At 40.1% G+C, this 19,651-nt stretch overlaps 1 protein-coding gene across 3 annotated transcripts in view; it reads right to left on the bottom strand.

The window, feature by feature from the left end:
• Positions 1-15,818, bottom strand: part of slc8a1b (solute carrier family 8 member 1b) — a 145,839-nt gene extending 130,021 nt beyond the window's left edge. The window contains exons 1-2 of one of the 3 annotated variants that reach the window (XM_088013526.1): positions 14,565-15,815; positions 1,663-2,589 (exon numbers count right to left, since the gene is read on the bottom strand). In XM_088013526.1, the coding sequence (XP_087869652.1) occupies positions 1,663-2,538 (876 nt within the window). In that variant the 5' untranslated portion in view covers positions 2,539-2,589; positions 14,565-15,815. Of the gene's footprint in view, positions 1-1,662; positions 3,098-14,564 lie in introns of those variants that run through there. The other 2 variants (XM_088013528.1, XM_088013527.1) reach the window with 2 other exon arrangements.
• Between the last annotated feature and the right edge of the window lie 3,833 nt (positions 15,819-19,651).

Here is a 19,651-nt window from a genome sequence, read left to right on the forward strand (position 1 = left end):
AATACATTTCAAATTATTCCCATTGCATAAACTGGTAATGGTTTATTCAATTGTCATAGTTTACTGCATAATACTAAATAATACTAATATTATTTATTACTACATAATACTAGTATTATTTATTAGTATAATAAATAATACTAGGTGTTATTGTTAACACGTAGTAGTTAACATCCAACTATTGAATTGTTAAGACATGTTTTAGCCATGTTAAGTAAAACAGTTCAGACTAAAACCAAATCTGGGTCCTACTCCAATGAAAGATCTGGTTCTCTATTGTGATCAGTCTTCCTTTTGCAGGTGTCTGCCGTTCAAGCGAAAGCTGAAAATGTTCATTTACATTTTTTTTTATTATCTAGGAGAACGTTTTATTAACCAAGTGCCTAATCTGCAGTTAGGAAACTCTTCCTTCAGGAATATTGTTGGCTTTCATTCGAGGTTTGTATCCCCCCCCTCAACTAGAAATTGAAATAAAAATTCCTTTATTGTAGGAATGGAGAAGTTTTAATCCAGCAAAGAAATTCTGCAGTTTCCAAAATTGAAAAAAAAAACAAAAAAAAAACACTAATACAGCGAGTAAAAAAAATAAGAGGGCGGTTTTCACCACAGCAACGGAAATGTAATTACATAAATGCACTGCGTCATCACACAAAGCATCTGATCAGAGTCAAAAACAGGAAATGGATTAAATTACAGAGGTTATTTGTGTTCGCAGTGATAAATTTAATTGCATCAGTTTACCTTGATGGCATTTAATACACTTATGCTGCTAGTAGCTATAAATACAAAATACCCATGAACTCATGCAGTGAACTAAGTGCATCTAATTCATTGTGTGAATGCGATACTACTGTACCATCTCCATGTTATTTTTAATTACCCCTTTTTAAGTGCATGCATGTCATTTCCATTTACCTGATACTTTGCTGCTGATGAAAGGAATTTTTGCAATATGTGGGCAAACAAAGGATGACGATTCTGTTCTCTTTTTACTGGTTGGCTGTTCTGACAAATACACAAGCCTGGGTTAAAAATCAGGGCCCACTTTCAGTCTGTTGGTTTAAAATGATCCAACAAAGCCAGGAATCTACATGTGGTCATTGATCCTGATTTTAATCTCAACAAATACATCAAACTCATAAAGACAGCATATTACCGCCTAACATATGTTGCCAGATTGAGACTGATGCCTCAGCAAGATTATAAAACATGAGTTCTAAGATCATCTGAACAAAACTTACTACACCGGCTGAAGCAGTCTTCAGTTTTCATGCACCAAAAATTTGGAAGAAGCCCAGGAATGATTCTTGTGTGATTTCGAAACAAGGCTAAAAACTGTTTTATTTACCGTTTCTTACGCTTAACCTAGTTTTTATTTCATTTTGTTTTAAAATCTGTTTAATCAAAAAATTTCTTGATTCGTTTTACCTGAATGTATGTTGTTGTTAACTCCTACATACAAGCACTTTGAGTCGAATTCAGCTGAAAGTAGCTATATCATTAATGCCTTTCAGCAGGAGAAGCCATCCAAAATACAAGACATAACCAGGTATAATAAAGTCAAACTTATCTCAGATTTCTTTATTGTGGTTTAGATCTTTGCAAAATTCCTATTAGTACTAACTGTAGCAGTGACAGCTGTGTCATATCCCGTAGGCTTACCTTGGAAGGAAGCGGACGATCCCCCTCGGTCTCGATGATCATGCCACGCTGCTTGCCGGTGCGGTAGCGCTTGTACACGTATTTGTAGAACAGCAGGCGGCGGTCTGCCACCCAGGCAAACACGACGCAGATGGGGAAGAAGAAGAAAGTGAGCAGGCCTTCCCAGACCTGCACGACGCCGGGGGAGATCACCGACAGGATCAGGTAGAGCCAAATGTAGGCAAAGATACTCCAGGTTGCCGTGACGAAGAAGACTCGGAGGTGCTTGACCTTCCTCGTCTCGCCGTCGGGCACAACATACACGCACAGCCCGATGATGACGAACATGTTGAACGCCGCTGAACCCACAATAGTGGAGGGGCCCAGCGTGCCGGCTTCAAAGCCATGACCTATTATTTCTATGACGGAGAGCAAGATCTCTGGAGCAGACGACCCCAGCGCCATGAGGGTGAGGTTGGAGACCGTCTCGTTCCAGATCCGGACCGTCGTGGTGGTGGTTTCTCCATTGGGCTTCTTGATGGTGATCTCTTTTTCCTGTGAAGTAATGACCTCTATCGATGCCATGAAGCGGTCCGCGATGATCGACACGCCGAGGAACATGTAGACCAGAGCCACAAAGTAAACCGTCGCCCTGGCGACCTTATCTCCAAACGACGGGTTTCGGGGCTCCCAGACGGGCAGCAGGACCCCGTTTGTGCACTGTTCAGGCTTGCTGCATTCAGTTTTGTTTGTGGACACTGCCGAAACTGAGCTGCCCAGGCTGTGCTCGGGAGCGGTACCAGCCAGCGCGCTCCGGGGTTTGAGGAGGAGGATCACAGTAACGACCGCTAGTCTCAGCACAGGAGACAGGGCAGAGGAGTGACACCTGAAGCCCATGTTGACGGTGAGACCGGGACCAGGAGCTGAAGGTTAATGGGAATGTTGAACCTTGAGAGAGAGAGACAGAGACAAGGGGGAAAAAAAAGAGGTAGTTAGTCAAATAGTAGAAAAAAATGGCTGTGGGTTTGGGTGTGTGAGATTTAGACCCAAATCCTTCCTAAAACTGAAGCAGCTGAAATTCAGTTCATTTAAAAATATATATATATATATATTTATGTGATTCTGCTGTCACAACTGAACTTTCCCTTAGAGGGATAATAAACATTCTCTCTCTATTCCATAAAGAAAAAAAAAAACAAAACAAAAAAAAACACTAAATTGGAACTAAAAAAAATACTTTGTACAGTTATAATACTTTGTTTTTAAAAAAGCAATTAACATAAAGCCTTGAATTAGATTTTCTTAGTTGTATCCTCCTGCTAATTTGAACACCTTTGCAATGTAATTCCCTGAATGTGAGACTTGAATTAACTAAGTGGGGAAAAAGGTGAACCATTTTCAGTTTGTGTAGATTCTGAGAAAAACATGTTCAGCATAGTTTTAAAGTGAATGTCACCTTTCAAAGCTCTTCCTTTTGCACATTTTGTTTACAGGTGGTCAGTAGTCAGTATCTCAGCTCAGAGCTGGGTTTGACGTCAGACCAGATGTAACAGCATTCCAGTTAAGAAGTCGAGTTTTCAACATGGCGGCGTTCATGAACATAGCATGCAGTACATCTTACAAACATCATTTTAAGCTTCACTTCCCGTAGTGGACACCGCTTGTAATTTGCTTAGAGTCACGGGTGCTACATGCAACACTAATTTTAGACTCATTCTTATATGCGTCTTATAAAACAAACATGTTTTCACCACACGTTGCTACTACCGATGCGAGGAGCGGCCATGTTGAAACTCGAGGTCGTAACTGGAGGCAGTTGGAGTTGCTCCCAGTTTCCCAGTGGGAAATCCAACTCGGGGAGGACGTTCAAGTTGGTTCATTTCCCCGACCAGGAAGTCAGAATTTCCCAGTTCCAAGTGCAACTGGAACACAGCACCGGTATGCAGTCAAGTTATTCAGAGTCCTGCTAATGAGCTCTTTGTATGAACTAGGGCTGAAACGATTCCTCGAATGATTCGAGTACCTCGATTACTAAAATTCCTCGAGGAAAATTTACCTGCCTCGAAGCTTCGTTAATTTATGTTTTATTAGTTAGCGCACCGTGTTCCGGCCGGGACTTCATTAGCGTTGCGCGAAGCTCTCACTTCCGCCTCTGAGTTGTTGACAAAAGCTAAGTCTCAGCGGCATAAAGTCCAATTTTCAAGATTGGCCCGTGGGGATTTTATTGATTGATGATAATGCCCGACCTTAAAATGACTGGGGGAATGCCTGGAGTACGGCAGCATTTCTCCTCCGGGGCTGCTGGTTGAAAGCGAACGGCGGGAAGAGCGCTGAGGTGAGCGGATAGCCTGAGCAGGGCGGGCGGCTGAGTAGCTGATGCTTACCGTGTAAATGTAGCTTTACCGACGAACCGCACAATAAATTTCATATCCCGGTCTGAAGAAACGGGTGGCGGAGCGCATCGTACATGGCTGGTAGATGAGTTTCTGAGTGTGACCAGTGAAGGTGTCGTAAATATCCCGTATTGCTTCCCCCCGTGTTCGTCCCCCGGTCTAACGGTTCGTCAGTCCGCTGGTCTATTTCCTCCCCTCCACCCATCTTACGTTCGTTCATTCGCCCTCTCCTCCCACTCCAGGCGGCATTTCCCGTATTTTCAAACCCAAAGCGTGACAGGTTAGGTGGCAAGGTGAGTTTAATTAATCTATTAAACTCACTGAAGATGAATACATAAATTAAAAGCTGGATTGTAGACATTTTTTATAAGCATATTTGTGAGCCTGCCTCTTTGTTATTAAATTCAATATAATTTCAGATTTTTCTATAACTTTTCTTCTGGTTAACTTAGAAAGTGAGCTATTATTGTTACAGGTTAGTTTTCTAAACTACAAAAAAAGCAACTGTTAGGGATGCTCAAATATGAAAAATTGGACTGATATTGATATCTGATAGTAACACCGGTATTATGCCAGATTTACCAATATTTCATTTTATATATTTTTTTTATCCGATTACTCGATTAATCGTAAGAATAATCGATAGATTACTCGATTACTAAAATATTCGTTTACAACAGCCCTAGTATGAACATGTGTTGAAACAAAGATATTAAAAAAACTAAATTGCAGGACATCGGCTCTCGAGGCCCGGTTTGAAGACCCTGCTTTGTACTGCACTCCATGAGGTTTGTCCCTTTGAAGGGGCGTTAGAATCTATTCCCTAAGAAAAGAGACACTCAAATTACTTCAAAACATAATTAGACTAATTTCCAGATCCTCTACTTTGACTTAATCTGTATAATGACATGACATGGTGGAATCTTTTATGTTTTTGTACACTCGAGACTGGATTAAAAGCATTTATACATATAGATTAAATTAAGGGTCACTTTCTCTAACAGAAGATCAGGGCATTTAGCTTATATCAAACATCCACCTTTGTCTCCACTCACAGATTAGCCGAAACATTTTAAATTCTCTTCGCAAGCGTTCCCTCCACAGAATCCGTTTGACAATAATTCACTATTCCCTCACATGCTGGCATTACGTGCACAATTTAATCGACAGATGTAGGCCCCATCAGTGCTTTCCCCACCACAGAACTCAGAAGTTTTGGACAAGTCAGACTATTTGTAGCCAAATGAGAAGTGACATAGCCAAAACTGGTAGTCTTCAGAAACATGTCTGTGGGTCTTGTGGGTGTTGGCATTGTCTGGCGCTGAATTCAGTCCAATGAGAATTGAAACATTTGGGCTGAATAAAGCAGGCAGGAAGAAAAATAAAAGAATACTGCCGGCCCAACATGCTCAGACATTAGGAAATTCACCTCACAATTATAAAAAAAACCTACACGGTCCGAGTTTTAACTCCCCAAACATTACGCCCAGTGTTGTGTGGCCAAATAAAGCTACATGTGGCATTTTCTGATGATAATTTGGGCCTTGCCTGTTTCCACTTAGGGATGTTATTTTTGGAACGGCTTAATGACCGCAGCGAGCCACGCCACTTTAGCTGCTCTAAATGTGTACAGGTGTTACCTGTTTTAACTAGATATGTATACAGTCATTAAATCAGCTTACTGAATGCTGCGCTCCTAGTTTATGATCAAATGCAACACATTTACATTTTAATATTGAAGGGAGAAAAAGCCGTGTTGAAATTATGTACCGAGTACAGTGCTGTGCATAAATGTTCTTTGAGTCCTAGGAGAATTACAACATTCATATTGATTAGGAGAAAAAACAAAAAAAGAGGAGGGGGGGAGGTTGATGCACGACACCTAATTTAAACACAGCAATGCAAATATGGTGCGCTCATTTCCACGTCAGCTGGAGTCAACGGGTCATAAATGCGTTTCATCATCAAGCTAAACATTTTAATCACTGCGATGGGTTTCTAATGGTCGTTTCACTTCAAATGTTTCAACAAAAATAAATAAAATAACTGATAAAGACTCCCTCTCACTTCCAAAGCTGTACAGCGGTTTCAGGAGAAAAACATTAAAATAATACGTGGTGCCAGTTTGGGTACATTTTTTTGTTTTTTCCCTTTCCTTTTAGTCATCTCACGCCGCAGCAAACACAAGACAACACAACTATCACTACTTTCTGCGATGGTTCTTTCAACTGTTTGCTGTTCTTTGTCCCATTCAGAAGGCTGGAAAAGAGCATCACAAAGATTTTATTACCAATAATTTCATATAAAACAGCTTGCGGAAATAGTCAGTGGTTTACAATAGGAGTCTATTTTGGCGCCAACATGAGATGAGTTATTTTTCTGTCTACACTACAGTGACACTTATGATATTCATTAGCAGATTAAAGTGAGAAAAAAAAGCATATGAAATGGGTTTGATCTGTAATGGAATATGGAAGAACACATTGCCTTGATCCGTCCCACTTCTTGTCACATTACAACCACAAACTTAAATTTCCAGCAGGATTTTATGTCACAGACCGATGGATTGGAAATTATTTAACTCCAAGGGCCACATGAGCGACTGTGACCGCAGCTGAGAGCGGGACTGTTGGCCTTTTCCATTCAGTTTTATTTGAGAACAACCTGTGATGTTAAGTTTTATCTGGCAACAGTTGACATTCCCCTCGAATAAAATGTGGTCAACCATGGCGACTTTGTAACGCTAAACCTTCATTTTGTGTTCCTACTGGACACGAGTAAATGTTCTTTTAAATGACTGGTATAGGAATAGTTTTGATGCAACTTCTCTAATGAAAGCCATTAGTAGCTTCCTTCCAACCATGCGTAATATTCACAAATATTCTATTTTTTTCCAACCTCGCAATTGCGACTTTCAGCTTTTAAAAAGAACCTTTGGAGGAAAAAAAAAAAATTAAAAATATCCCCTTTACCACATGTGCAAAGGGTATTCGTTTTAGGGTTAATATCCAAGTCCAGTAGCGTAAAATACTGGCAGCAATGCTGATTCCAATCATTTGTGCATAAGTAATAAAAAGTTAATTTTCTTCACCCACCAGATGGATAACATTTAAATTTGCCTTCTCCTAATTGAGAGTAAACACAAACCTGAACTTTTGAAGGAATTTTAAAATTGAGGAACTAAAAAATAAATCTCAATGGTAGTGTATTTCAAATTTATATTGAAAAGGAGTAAATGGCACCAAAAAAGGCTTAATGGGCACAGATTGATTTATTCAGCCAAAGGACGAAGAAAACAATGAAATTATTACATACATATTAAGCACAAAGAAATATATTTAATAACACACCACAACGTGGTGACATTTTCTGTGGTTTACTTGAACACAGTTAAAGTTATCTCAAACTATAAAATGTCCCTCAGAGCCCAAAAATATGCTACAAAACCAAATTATAGCTTCAATTAAAACTGTAATGCTGAATTCGAATTAACACTTTGTAGATGTTCGACATCTTGAACTGTTTAGAGCTGAAAATTATGTTTTGAAAAATATATATGTCACAGGTTGTCTAATGAGCAGCATTAACAAAAAAGACGCCAACACACCCAGAAATAGGAGCCGTAAATCAGGATTCCCAAAGGCACACAGTCAGAAAACAAAGTGGAGGAAACTAAAACCATGCGAGCTGCTACTACTTTGGTCACAACGCTGCCATTTGTCACAAACAAATAGTGAAAAACAAGAAATATTGGAAAAAATATTCACTATGGTAAAAGACTAGAAAAGGGGTGTAAATGATAGTATTAAAAAAATACTCAATTATGTCTTGCAAAGAAGTAAATAATAAAACTTTTGGGAAACACAGATACAAAGTAGCCCCAGCAGGGAGCTGAAGATAAACCGTCCACATTCACCATCATTAGGACTGATGTGGAGCTTTTTACTCCAAGTCTGCCCAGAAGCCATTCAAGCCAAGTCATCCTCATGTTATAACACTTGGAGAAAAGAAAGTGATCAATCTGGCACACACACACACACGCACGCACACGCGCGCACACACACACACATAATTACTTCCCACTCACTGTCTGGGTCCATCTGTCCACTGACATATTTACACAAGTCTTACTAGATCCACAATAATGTTCAAAACAATGGAAAACAAAATCCACACAACTAAAGTTGGTTCAACAGAAAGCCAACCACCAATGAGTGACTTTGCTTCACTGCATACAGTGAATGTAAACCCAGGATTTACCCCAGAAAACTTACTAAGGCCGGTGCCCGAAAGCGCGAGGGCAGTCAACCAGCTGGCCGGCAAGTTTTCGAGTTAAAACATGTTTCAAGTTGACAGGAAATTTGAAAATATTACTTGATAGTAGGGCTGTTGTAAACGAATATTTTAGTAATCGAGTAATCTATCGATTATTCTTACGATTAATCGAGTAATCGGATAAAAAAATATAAAATGAAATATTGGTAAATCTGGCATAATACCGGTGTTACTATCAGATATCAATATCAGTCCAATTTTTCATATTTGAGCATCCCTAACAGTTGCTTTTTTGTAGTTTAGAAAACTAACCTGTAACAATAATAGCTCACTTTCTAAGTTAACCAGAAGAAAAGTTATAGAAAAATCTGAAATTATATTGAATTTAATAATAAAGAGGCAGGCTCACAAATACGCTTATAAAAAATGTCTACAATCCAGCTTTTAGTTTATGTATTCATCTTCAGTGAGTTTAATAGATTAATTAAACTCACCTTGCCACCTAACCTGTCACGCTTTGGGTTTGAAAATACGGGAAATGCCGCCTGGAGTGGGAGGAGAGGGCGAATGAACGAACGTAAGATGGGTGGAGGGGAGGAAATAGACCAGCGGACTGACGAACCGTTAGACCGGGGGACGAACACGGGGGAAGCAATACGGGATATTTACGACACCTTCACTGGTCACACTCAGAAACTCATCTACCAGCCATGTACGATGCGCTCCGCCACCCGTTTCTTCAGACCGGGATATGAAATTTATTGTGCGGTTCGTCGGTAAAGCTACATTTACACGGTAAGCATCAGCTACTCAGCCGCCCGCCCTGTTCAGGCTATCCGCTCACCTCAGCGCTCTTCCCGCCGTTCGCTTTCAACCAGCAGCCCCGGAGGAGAAATGCTGCCGTACTCCAGGCATTCCCCCAGTCATTTTAAGGATGCTTATTGGTTCCCCAAAAACGATAAAAAGTCGGGCATTATCATCAATCAATAAAATCCCCACGGGCCAATCTTGAAGATTGGACTTTATGCCGCTGAGACTTAGCTTTTGTCAACAACTCAGAGGCGGAAGTGAGAGCTCCGCGCAACGCAAATGAAGTCCCGGCCGGAACACGGTGCGCTAACTAATAAAACATAAATTAACGAAGCTTCGAGGCAGGTAAATTTTCCTCGAGGAATTTTAGTAATCGAGGTACTCGAATCATTCGAGGAATCGTTTCAGCCCTACTTGATAGTTATGCATTTTTTGGAAGACTGGAAGTTTAATACCTAAACACCAACTATAAAGTTTTAAAAAAAGGCAAACGTAAAAAAACAAAAAAAACAAAGATAAATTAACAATGCTAAGCCTGGTAGGAGCACAAGTAAAGCCTGGTGGCCCGCCAGGCTTATAATACACTGAGAGAAACCCTGCAAGCCTGTTGGATTTGTGTAAGAGTGCATTCACACCAGCTCTGTTTAGTCCCCTTTAATTTTACTCTAGTTTGTTTGATTAGGAAGTCAGATTTATTTGGAGGTGTGAATGAGCAATCCATCTCTGATGCGGATCAAAAATCCAAACTCTGGTCTCAGTTTGGGTGAAGTGAATTGTGACCAACTGTGAAACCTCTGGAGATGATGATGCAAAGAGAGATTCTTCATAAAAAATAAAAAAAATTATGGACAACCCTGACCATCTTCTTCATAAGACTATATTGGGAAAACAAAGCGTCTTCAGTCAGAGGCTTCTTCAGATTCACCGTAATACAGACTGCTACGAGAGATCTTTTCTGCCAACAGCCACTGCCATCTATATCAACTCTGAAGAATCTGAACTGATACAAATTACAACATTCAATTTCCCTTTGGATCAATACGGTATTTCTGAATCTAAATTTTGAACTCTGGTGTGATTCGAATGCGTATGTGGATGCAAGCGAACAGGATCGCCTCAAAAGCAGGAAGCAGATTACAGCACAAGGCATTCTGGGTAAATCCAACCAAACTAGCTCACAATAAATAGCAGTAGCACCATATACGGAGTCCATAGTCCTCCACGCAGCTGTTCAGCATTCGATTCCAGACCCCAGGGCATTTACTGTGCGTCTGCCCTTCTTCCTGTCAGAAAACTAATAAATAAAAGGCCACTATAGCGGGACAAAAACATTTTAGATGAGCTGCATTTCAGGGAAATGGTGAGTGACATTTAAGTAAAAAATGAACCTCATAAGGACCCGATCTAAACCTGAAAACATAAATCTAATCCTAGCTTTGGTCAATGACCGACATCACCATTTCAAATTAGTTACATGTTGTGGAAAAAAAACCCATCTTAAATAAACTGCTTTTATACACAAAGATGAGCCCAATTTTCCCCCCCAATTGTAATCCAACAGTTAATTGAAGTCGCCATTGCATGTTCCTTCAAATAAAATTGAGTTTTTTTGGTCATCTATATTTAAACGACTTAAAGTTTTTTTTCTTGATTCAGTTTAGATTGCCAAGTCAATCATATTTTTTATTACACCCCTTGATAAATCATTTTGATTTCAGATATTAAATTCTGAAAGTTGAATTCCTAAAGTAAGTTTCTAAAATAAAAATACAGAAAAACTTTTAACATCGTGATAAAATGTAAAGAACATCCAAAAAATATATATATAAAAAATACAAGAGGCTATTCACATTATGAGGCATCAAAATGAAGTGGAAAAGCGGAATGATGAGCTTTTAACTGGATTAATCATTTATAGAGAGGACCGGCAGAGGGGAATGGGATCAGAGGTGGTGCAGCTTTAGATGTGGTCTGCTGTCTTTAGGGATAAGCTATATAGTTTAACCTTTCCAAAAAAAAAAAAGGAAATTGACAGATTAACATGATCCAAGCAATGTTGCACAAATCACACCCACTTCATGCGACTTTTTCATGTTGGTTTTGTTGAATACAGAGTGTGGAAAAGATTGTATGCTATATATATATATATATATATATATATATATATATATATATATATATATATATATATATATATATATATATATATATAGCATACAATCTTTTCATCATCTTTCTTAGCTTTGAAAGTTAAAAAGTATTGGAGAGAGGATTTGTTGAGGAATACATGACTGCGGAAAACATTTTCCCCAGCTGGATTCAACATAGCGAGTCTTTCTTGTTGCGGATTACATGAAGCTACATCATTCACTTCCCGACAGAGCGGAGTAGCCCATCACATAATTTGAACATTTCAATGTTCTGGTCGGACATTTGCCCGATGACCAGCTCAGAACCAGAGGCGAGAGCGAGGAGAGGCCCACTCTATTCAACCGACAACCTGGCAGGATTGTTGCATTATGGGAAAAAAAAACAAAAAACATAAAGTCCTAAATGAATTAGGTCAGTAAATGTGTAAAAACCTTGAGTTCCAGGCTGGACATCAATCAGCCGTTTCCATGGTGCATATTTACATTTATAAGGGTTTAGCGTAACGATGAATTCAGGCTACTCCAACAGATCTTCCCTGATTTAACACGACACCTGATCTTGCCAGCAGATTTGTCCTCCGTGAAAGGATAAAACTCCTCTTGCTGCGCCTCCATCAACTCTAACCAGGTCAGTCACCGACTGACTGTTTAGGAATTGGCACACGGATTTCTCCTGAGCTAGAAACGTCTGACTCCCGTCCTCGTCTGACCCCGCTAGAACGACAAATGTGACAAATTCAAGTGACAAATTCATAATGTGAAAAATTTAATAAAAATAGTATGACTTATCCTCCATCTTAAGTGAGTCAGTGTGGTTTGGAGGAACCATGGTAATGTAAGCTGTAACATAAATGTGCTAAATTTGACAGAGGATTTTTAGAAGTGAGTTTGTGTGAAGTCATCCGTATTAGTTCCCTTTCCTGTAGTCAAAGTATTTTATATTAGAGTTTAGATGAAAGAGTTGTGGAAGGCTCTTCAAGTAGGTCTCATATTTTAGCTGATTCTGGTCATTTAAAAGGAATTTTCACCGCAAAACTTTCACATGCCTTTGGCACTGCGATGCTAGAGTTCATCTGCCTGCATTTCAAAAGTGACTGCTGGCAAGTTTTTTGTTTTTATTTCCCCCACAGCTGAACAATTTCCATGTTCACCAAAGGTAGACTGTGAGCTGTAGGCCTGTTCAGACACCTGGCTGCAACTCAATCTCCAGGAAACTGCAGCATTGCAAAAAAAAAAAAAAAATCATAGAGAGGACAGGATGTCACTTGAAAAAATGTCAACATGATTACAAATCCAAAAGTTTACAACACTTCTGGTAGAATCAGGAGCAATACAGCAGCAGCTAATGGCTAGATTATGGTGTTTTATGCTTGCTTTTCAGACATTAAAAAAAATTTAAGTGATATCTTTTCATATCAAAGTTGCATGCTGTATGTATTATTTTTTTAAAGTGATATTTTAAATCAGCTAGGGCGCTAGCTAGAGCTAACTGTTAGCTTTACACTGATCTAAGGATTGTTTTTAAGCAAACTCTGAAACTACCTTTGTTTACAAAGAGAACCCACATTTGAGTTTGCGATCGACATATTTTCTTAAAAAAAAAAAAGTAAAAAAATTGGGTTAAGAGCAGCCAGCAAAAAGTTTGAATAAATAAAAATTCCAGCGTCGGCCCTATGTCAGCTTCCTGTAAATCAGATCATTCCATTTGCTGCGAGCTATGGTTTTTATAAGGACCTTTTGGTATGGTGCACAAGATAGTCTAATGCAAACTGAAGCACGGCTCCTACGGTTTCTAATTTTCTTCATAGCCTACAGAACATGTCGCGTCATTGTCTTCCAACCACAATAAATCTCTGCCTAGACATTCATTTGCCACCGTCTCCTTTGACCAGTCAGTTGTTGCTCTGCAGTGGCTACAAGGCTGGAAAAAGTTGTGATTACAACCTCTGCTAGTTAAAAAAAAAGAGAGAGAGAGAGAGAGAGAGAAATGAGAGGAGGGTTGCTTGATGTCGAGCCACCCAAAACTCCCCAACACACATCTAGAAATAAAAGCAGCTTTTGATCATTTGGGAACTTATCAGATCCCATCTCACTGCCTGAAACGAAGCATGGCTGTTGCATCATGAGACGTTCGGTTCCATCAGCATCCCTGCTGTAAAAACGGCTAAATGAAGCAGATTCAGACTCCTGGAACCATTTCATTCCTTCCTGCTCGCCATCATAAATAAATATTTCATACTTCATGGCTGATGTCCCACAGTTGCTCTGTGTCATACCCATAAAAAAATGAAGTCAGCTGGGGGAAAAAGAAAAAAACCTTGATTGAACAAAAGAAGCCTGTATGTAGAGTCATATCTGGGCAATAAAAGCTGGTTTGACTTTAATTCTGTACAACCCAGACTTCACTCTCTAAAACCAATTACCTAAAAATCACATTTTTATTATTATTCATCTCCAAATCCAGCTGATACAAATGAGCCCATTCATACTTCCGCTGTACAAACACACACACACACATATACGCACACCTAATGCGGGACTAAAGCGCACTGGCACACCAACAACAGCCCCAACTGAATACGCCGGTGCCGTTTGGCGCAAAGGATGCAAGGCCCAGCAGGATTGCGCAAAAGTGCCTCCCGGTGCACATCCGTCCCCTTCCACTGGTTTAACGGGCACTGCGCATGTTTGTCACACAAACTTCCACGCTGGATGCCAATAAAAGGGGACGAGGAGAGCGCGGCGATCCGAACGTGATCTGAATCCTCAACCATCTCTCTATAAATAGGTGAGGCAGGAGGATGGGCTCAAAGGGGGGGTTTAGAAGAATGAATGGGATAACAGGGTGGAAATTAAAAAAAAAACAAATTAATTAATTAATTAAATAAAAAGCTTACTCCTTAATAGCTGTCTACAAACCAGAAAGGCTTTTATTTTATTTTCTGTATTCCTTTCAAATCAAAGATGAAAAGCGCAGCTTGGCGAGTGAGGATGGAGTGAGGGAACGCATCCCCATCCAGAGCCATCTGACGCATGGTGCTTCCAAGTCTCTCTTCGGGTCTCCGAGACTGTCCCCCCCACCCCACACACACACACACACACACACACACACCCCTTCTTACATCCAGTTTACTCCACCCCTTCCCCCGACCAAAAGAAAAAAAAAAGAAAAAAAAAAACTTGCACACACCAACACGACACCATGGAGGAGACCTGGACCCCCGCAATGATAATCAAATTAAAAGAAAAAATGCAAAATAAAAAATAAATAAGCATTCAGGAGTCCGTGTCCTACCTTCTCAATCCGGAGTTGACGCTTCGTAGTTTAGTAGTAAAACGGCTCTTCTTGCGATGCGAGCAAGTAGAAGGAGTAAAACCAGGAGGCGGTGGAGGAGGAGTGGTGGCGGAGGTAAAGCCCGTAGTGGGGAACGGTAATGGAGACGCAGGGAGCTCTTATACGCCAGTCAAGACAGCGTATCCAACCACCGAGACGCACAAAGGGAGGGAAGAGTAGTCCGAATTCCCATGCACACTGGGTTGTTTCTTCTTTTTTCCCCCCACCCCTTATTTGTTGCCCTTATCTTTTGCTCTTCTTGCCTACTCCTCGTTTCCATGCAGCGCGACCTGAGTGACCTGTATGATCGGATGACCGGAGCGGCGCTTCATCAGCAAACCCGCATTAGCTGAGAGGAGGCGCGCGGCGCAGCGGACCTCTTCCTCATTCTTCCCTTCCCGGTTCTCCCGGCTCCGCGAAAAGAGAGAGAAGGAGAGCGAGAGTGTGTGTGTGTGTGTGCGTGTGTGTGTGTGTGTGTGTGTGAGAGAGAGAGCGAGTGTCCGTGTGTGCGCAGGTCTCTTTCGTCTGTTCCTTCCTCTCCTTCTCACACACACACACACACACGCGTCTACACGCACACACTCCGAGGATCAGTTCACCCTCCGCCCTCCATTCTTATTTCCTCCCCCTTCCCGTGTTGTAGGAGCCTCTGCCTCACTTCTCAGTCAATATGTCCCCTCCCCGGATTCATGTCCCATCGCAGGTTTTTAGTATCAGTCTGCTGCGTTCTTCGAGAAACCCAATGCAATGGCCCAATTTATTATTATTTTTTTAAGCAGTCGTAATTTAGAGCAACGCTTATGTGATTAAAAGCGACCTAAGTCTGGTTTTTATATAGTTGTTGGGGGTTACTCTCATAAAAAGATGCACAAAAAGAAAATTGCAGCCACAAATCTTAATTCAATTTGGTTAATTGTTGAAAGCTACCTTTCACTGACATGTTTTAAGCCGTCCATACCCCTTTACGAAGCTGCATTTCATATCAGGAGTAAGAAGGTCCAATGTTAAAAAAAAAAAAAAAAAGATGGCAAGAAACACAAATGAGTCTGAAAAAAATACCGATATTCAAATCAAGGGCTTCCAGAATGTACTATTCCGGTTTGTTCATCCTCAAGATAAACAGAACTTCACACACGTTTAGCTCTCTGCTGTATTAATGTTTGCTTCATGCCTTAAACTTTGTATCCCAAACCCAACAGCTTGCTTTACTAAAAAACGATGCGCAAACATTACCGACAAGCTAGCTAGCAGCTGTGATTTTGTTGAAAAATAAAAACCAAACTAACAAGTTAATGTACCCTCTGTATTTATCATGGAAAAATTGGTCATTTGTTCCTGTTGTAGGAAAGTGGAACTCATTTTAGAGACTCACTTAAGTATTTCAAGCTTTTATTTATTTCTTGCCATTTTTATACTTACAGAAAATGTAAGCTACAGTGTCACACTCTTAGCAGCTAATTGACTCACAACACCTGCAAAGGATTCCTGAATTCCTAAAAAGGTTTCACTCTGGGTCAGTCGGCTACACAAGCTAACTGGACAGATGTCCAGAAGACAGTCAGACCCCTTCCACAAGGAGGGCAAGTCACCAAATATCATTGCTACAGGAGTCGTCCAGAATGCCAAATCCAAGCAGCCAAAGTTGATGGAAAATGTGTTGTAGCAAAAGATGGAGCAACAGGCATAAATTATCTTGGGAATGTTATCTAGCAAAATCCATTAAAGAATTTGGGGGGAGTTTCGTGAAGAGTGGACGGGGTCTGGGGTCAGAGCATCAAGAGTCTACACATTGGCTGCTAATGTTTTGTTCCCTGTGGCAAGCAAAGCCTGAACCAACATCACAGGCATTTTAACTGCCTGTGATGTTGATGCTCACTGGTTTTTATACAAAAAAACCCCTCCATTCTTAATTTTTTCAGATGAAAGTTTGCATCTTATTTGGAAATTGTGATCCAAGAGTCTAGAGCAGTGGTCCCCAAACTACGGTCCACATTTGGTCCGGCCCCCTGAACAATACCAGAGAGTATTCAGACTTTTTTTCATTTACCATATTTTCTGGACTATCAGCCGCTTATATGTGGATTTTTCTTCAACCACCAGGGGGCTCTTTAGCAGGAAGTGAATCATCGGAAGTCAAAATTGGAAATAAAAGAAGAAAGTGCCCATTAAAACGGAATTAGGTTTTAATAGGGAATTGAAATTTGAGAATGTTGTTGATCAGTTAAATAGCATTGAGGGGAAACAGAAGATTTTTCTTTTTTTTTTTTAATAATACTGGGATCATTATGACAATTTGAGGTATAGATATTAGCACTAGCGGAACAAGTCAGAATCGGGCCGGGGGGCGGGGCCAATTACCGGGCACCTAACCAATCACCAGGCCCCTTACGTGGAGTGAGACTGAAACTGTTGAGCGGGGGGGTTTAACATTAAATACATCCTTCTCAACAGGCGAGGGCACGCTTTCTCTGTCTATAATCACATATTTCAATGACTTGAAACCATTCCTCCCTCCCTGGCACCTCCAGGCCCGGGCCTTCATCCGGCCCGGTTTGGGGGGCAGTAGCCCCCCCAGCCTCCCCTATAGCTCCACGCCTGGATATTAGGATCCAGTAGATGGCAGTAGTGCAACAATAATGGATGCAAGCTGCTGTTGAAATCTAAAGAAGAAGAAGAAGAAAGCGCCTATTTTCATTTAGCACATGCTAGTAGCACACGAAGAATCAGCACTTTTACTGTTACAGTTACCATTCTGAAACTACTGTAATCAGTTCAGCTAAATCTAAACTTGGCAACTTTTTCTTTTTCAACCATAATAAATATGATATTAAATTGACCTGTTATTACTCTAATTTTGGGTGTCCGCCCCCCTCTGCTGCTGCTGCATCGTTGTGGAAAACCTGGAGCGGCAGAGATATCTGAGGCTTATATGTTTACTGGTTAAAAAAAAAAAAAACTTTGGGGTTGTGACTTATAGTCCGGTGCGACTCATAGTTCGGAAAATATTGACTATAATCCTTCCTGGATTTCTTCTGTGAAGAACCCAGAGAGGGCCATTGATTGTGCTTTCTGGAAAACAATACATTTTTAAATTTAGGCACTCCAGCAATCGTCACACTTTTTCTGTTACAAACTGACTCCGGCCCCCCACCAGAGAAGGGAAAAGTTATGTGGCCCTCACAGGAAAAAGCTTGGGGACCCCTAGTCTGGAGGAAGATTGGGGAGGCACAGAATCTACATCGATTGAACTTCATTCTGATGTTTCCACAGTCGTTGGTAACTTGTCGCAGGTCCATTAATGTTTTGGGGTCCACAGTCACCGTGGCAACCTTTCGTCATATTTTAAAGCACTCCAAGCTTTCCTCTACAGACTAGCTGTATGGAGATGCTGATTTTCTTTTCTAGCTTGGACTTGGCACCTGCACAACCTGCCCAATATACCAAAATCTTTTTAAATGGCCATTGTGTTCTTGCTCTTGATTGGCCAGGAAACTTCCCTGCCCCCTATAGAAAATCTGGGTAACACTTTATTTGAAGGGGGTTGAATAAGACTGTCATGACACTTTCATAAACATGACATAACACCTGTCATGAGCATGAATAAGCCTTCATGAATATTTATGACTGTTGTCATAAAGTGTCATTCGGTAAATTATGACACTTTTAATACATAGTTGACATTATTCAAAATGTCTGTTATGACAACTTGACATTAACCAGGAAATCATTACTGTTTAAACTTTACCTTTAATAACATAAAGTTACCTAATTTTTAAAGTGCAATCAATAATACTTTTATAACAAATTTATATCAGTAATGATTTCTTGGTTAATGTCAAGTTGTCATAACAAAGACATTTTGAATAATGTCAACTTTGTATTGAAAGTGTCATAATTTACCAAATGACGCTTTATGACAACAGTCATAAATATTCATGAAGGTTTATTCATGTTCATGACAGGTGTTATGTCATGTTTATGACAGTGTCATGTCAGTCTTATTCAACCCCCTTCAAATAAAGTGTTACCAAAATCTGTGACCTATTAAGAGGAAGGATGAGAGACACCAGACCCAACAATGCAGAAAATCTGAAGGCGGCTATCAAAGCAATTTGTGCTTCCTTTACAGCTACTCAATGCCACACTGCATTGATGCAGTGACTCATGCAAAAGGAAGCAAGCTCAACCAGGTAGTGACTGCATAGAAATATATACTTTCTAGAAGTTTAAAATATCCAATTTTAATGATCTTATGCAATGTTGTAATTTCAGAAACAGTTTTGCATGTTCATAATCTGTAAGGACTGACAGATATTAAAAGGCGGGCTTCCTAGCAAAGGGACAACTGTACCTTTTCAAAGTAAGAAAAGCTCTCTTTAAATCAAGGTGTCCTTCACAACTCTCATAATTTATTACATATAGTTTAATATGTATAATATTCCCATAATGACTACGTGAAATATCTTCATAACCTTGCCAATTGGGGGATAAACATGTAGATGCTACGGAGATTATTATTATTAATTAATATGGAGTTCAGAGTATAATCCTTTCACCACATCTCACTTTAAGGTCTATGTAGATAAGCTTGTCAATGAATGAATGAATGAATGAATATACTTTTAATAATCCCAAAGGGAAATTCTCAAGACGATAAACTGGTGATTCAACACAAAGTGAATGTGTTTCAAGACTTTAGAGTCGTATTCATTTGCACTTTTGCCACATTTTGTCATATTGCAACCTCAAGTTTTAGAGCATTCTGCTGGAAATTTTGATTGATTTTTGACAAGACAGAATAAAACTAGGAAATAAAAGACACAGTTTAGATGTCTCACAACTTAAAAATGCGGCACAGATACGTATTCACCCTCTTCTACTCCGAAGCTCTAATAAAATCCATTGCAAGAAATTGCCTACACGAGCAACCCAACTAATAAAGTGAGTTTAGCAGTGTTTATTCTCAGTATAAATTGTACTTCTGGGTGAGACGAAGCATTCAAGAGGCTGCTACGACATGTTGGACACCGGTTCAACTTTTCAGAGGT

Source organism: Poecilia mexicana, unplaced genomic scaffold, assembly GCF_051168715.1.
Source record: "Poecilia mexicana isolate PSO_F unplaced genomic scaffold, ASM5116871v1 scaffold_15, whole genome shotgun sequence".
Lineage (NCBI taxonomy): Eukaryota > Metazoa > Chordata > Actinopteri > Cyprinodontiformes > Poeciliidae > Poecilia > Poecilia mexicana.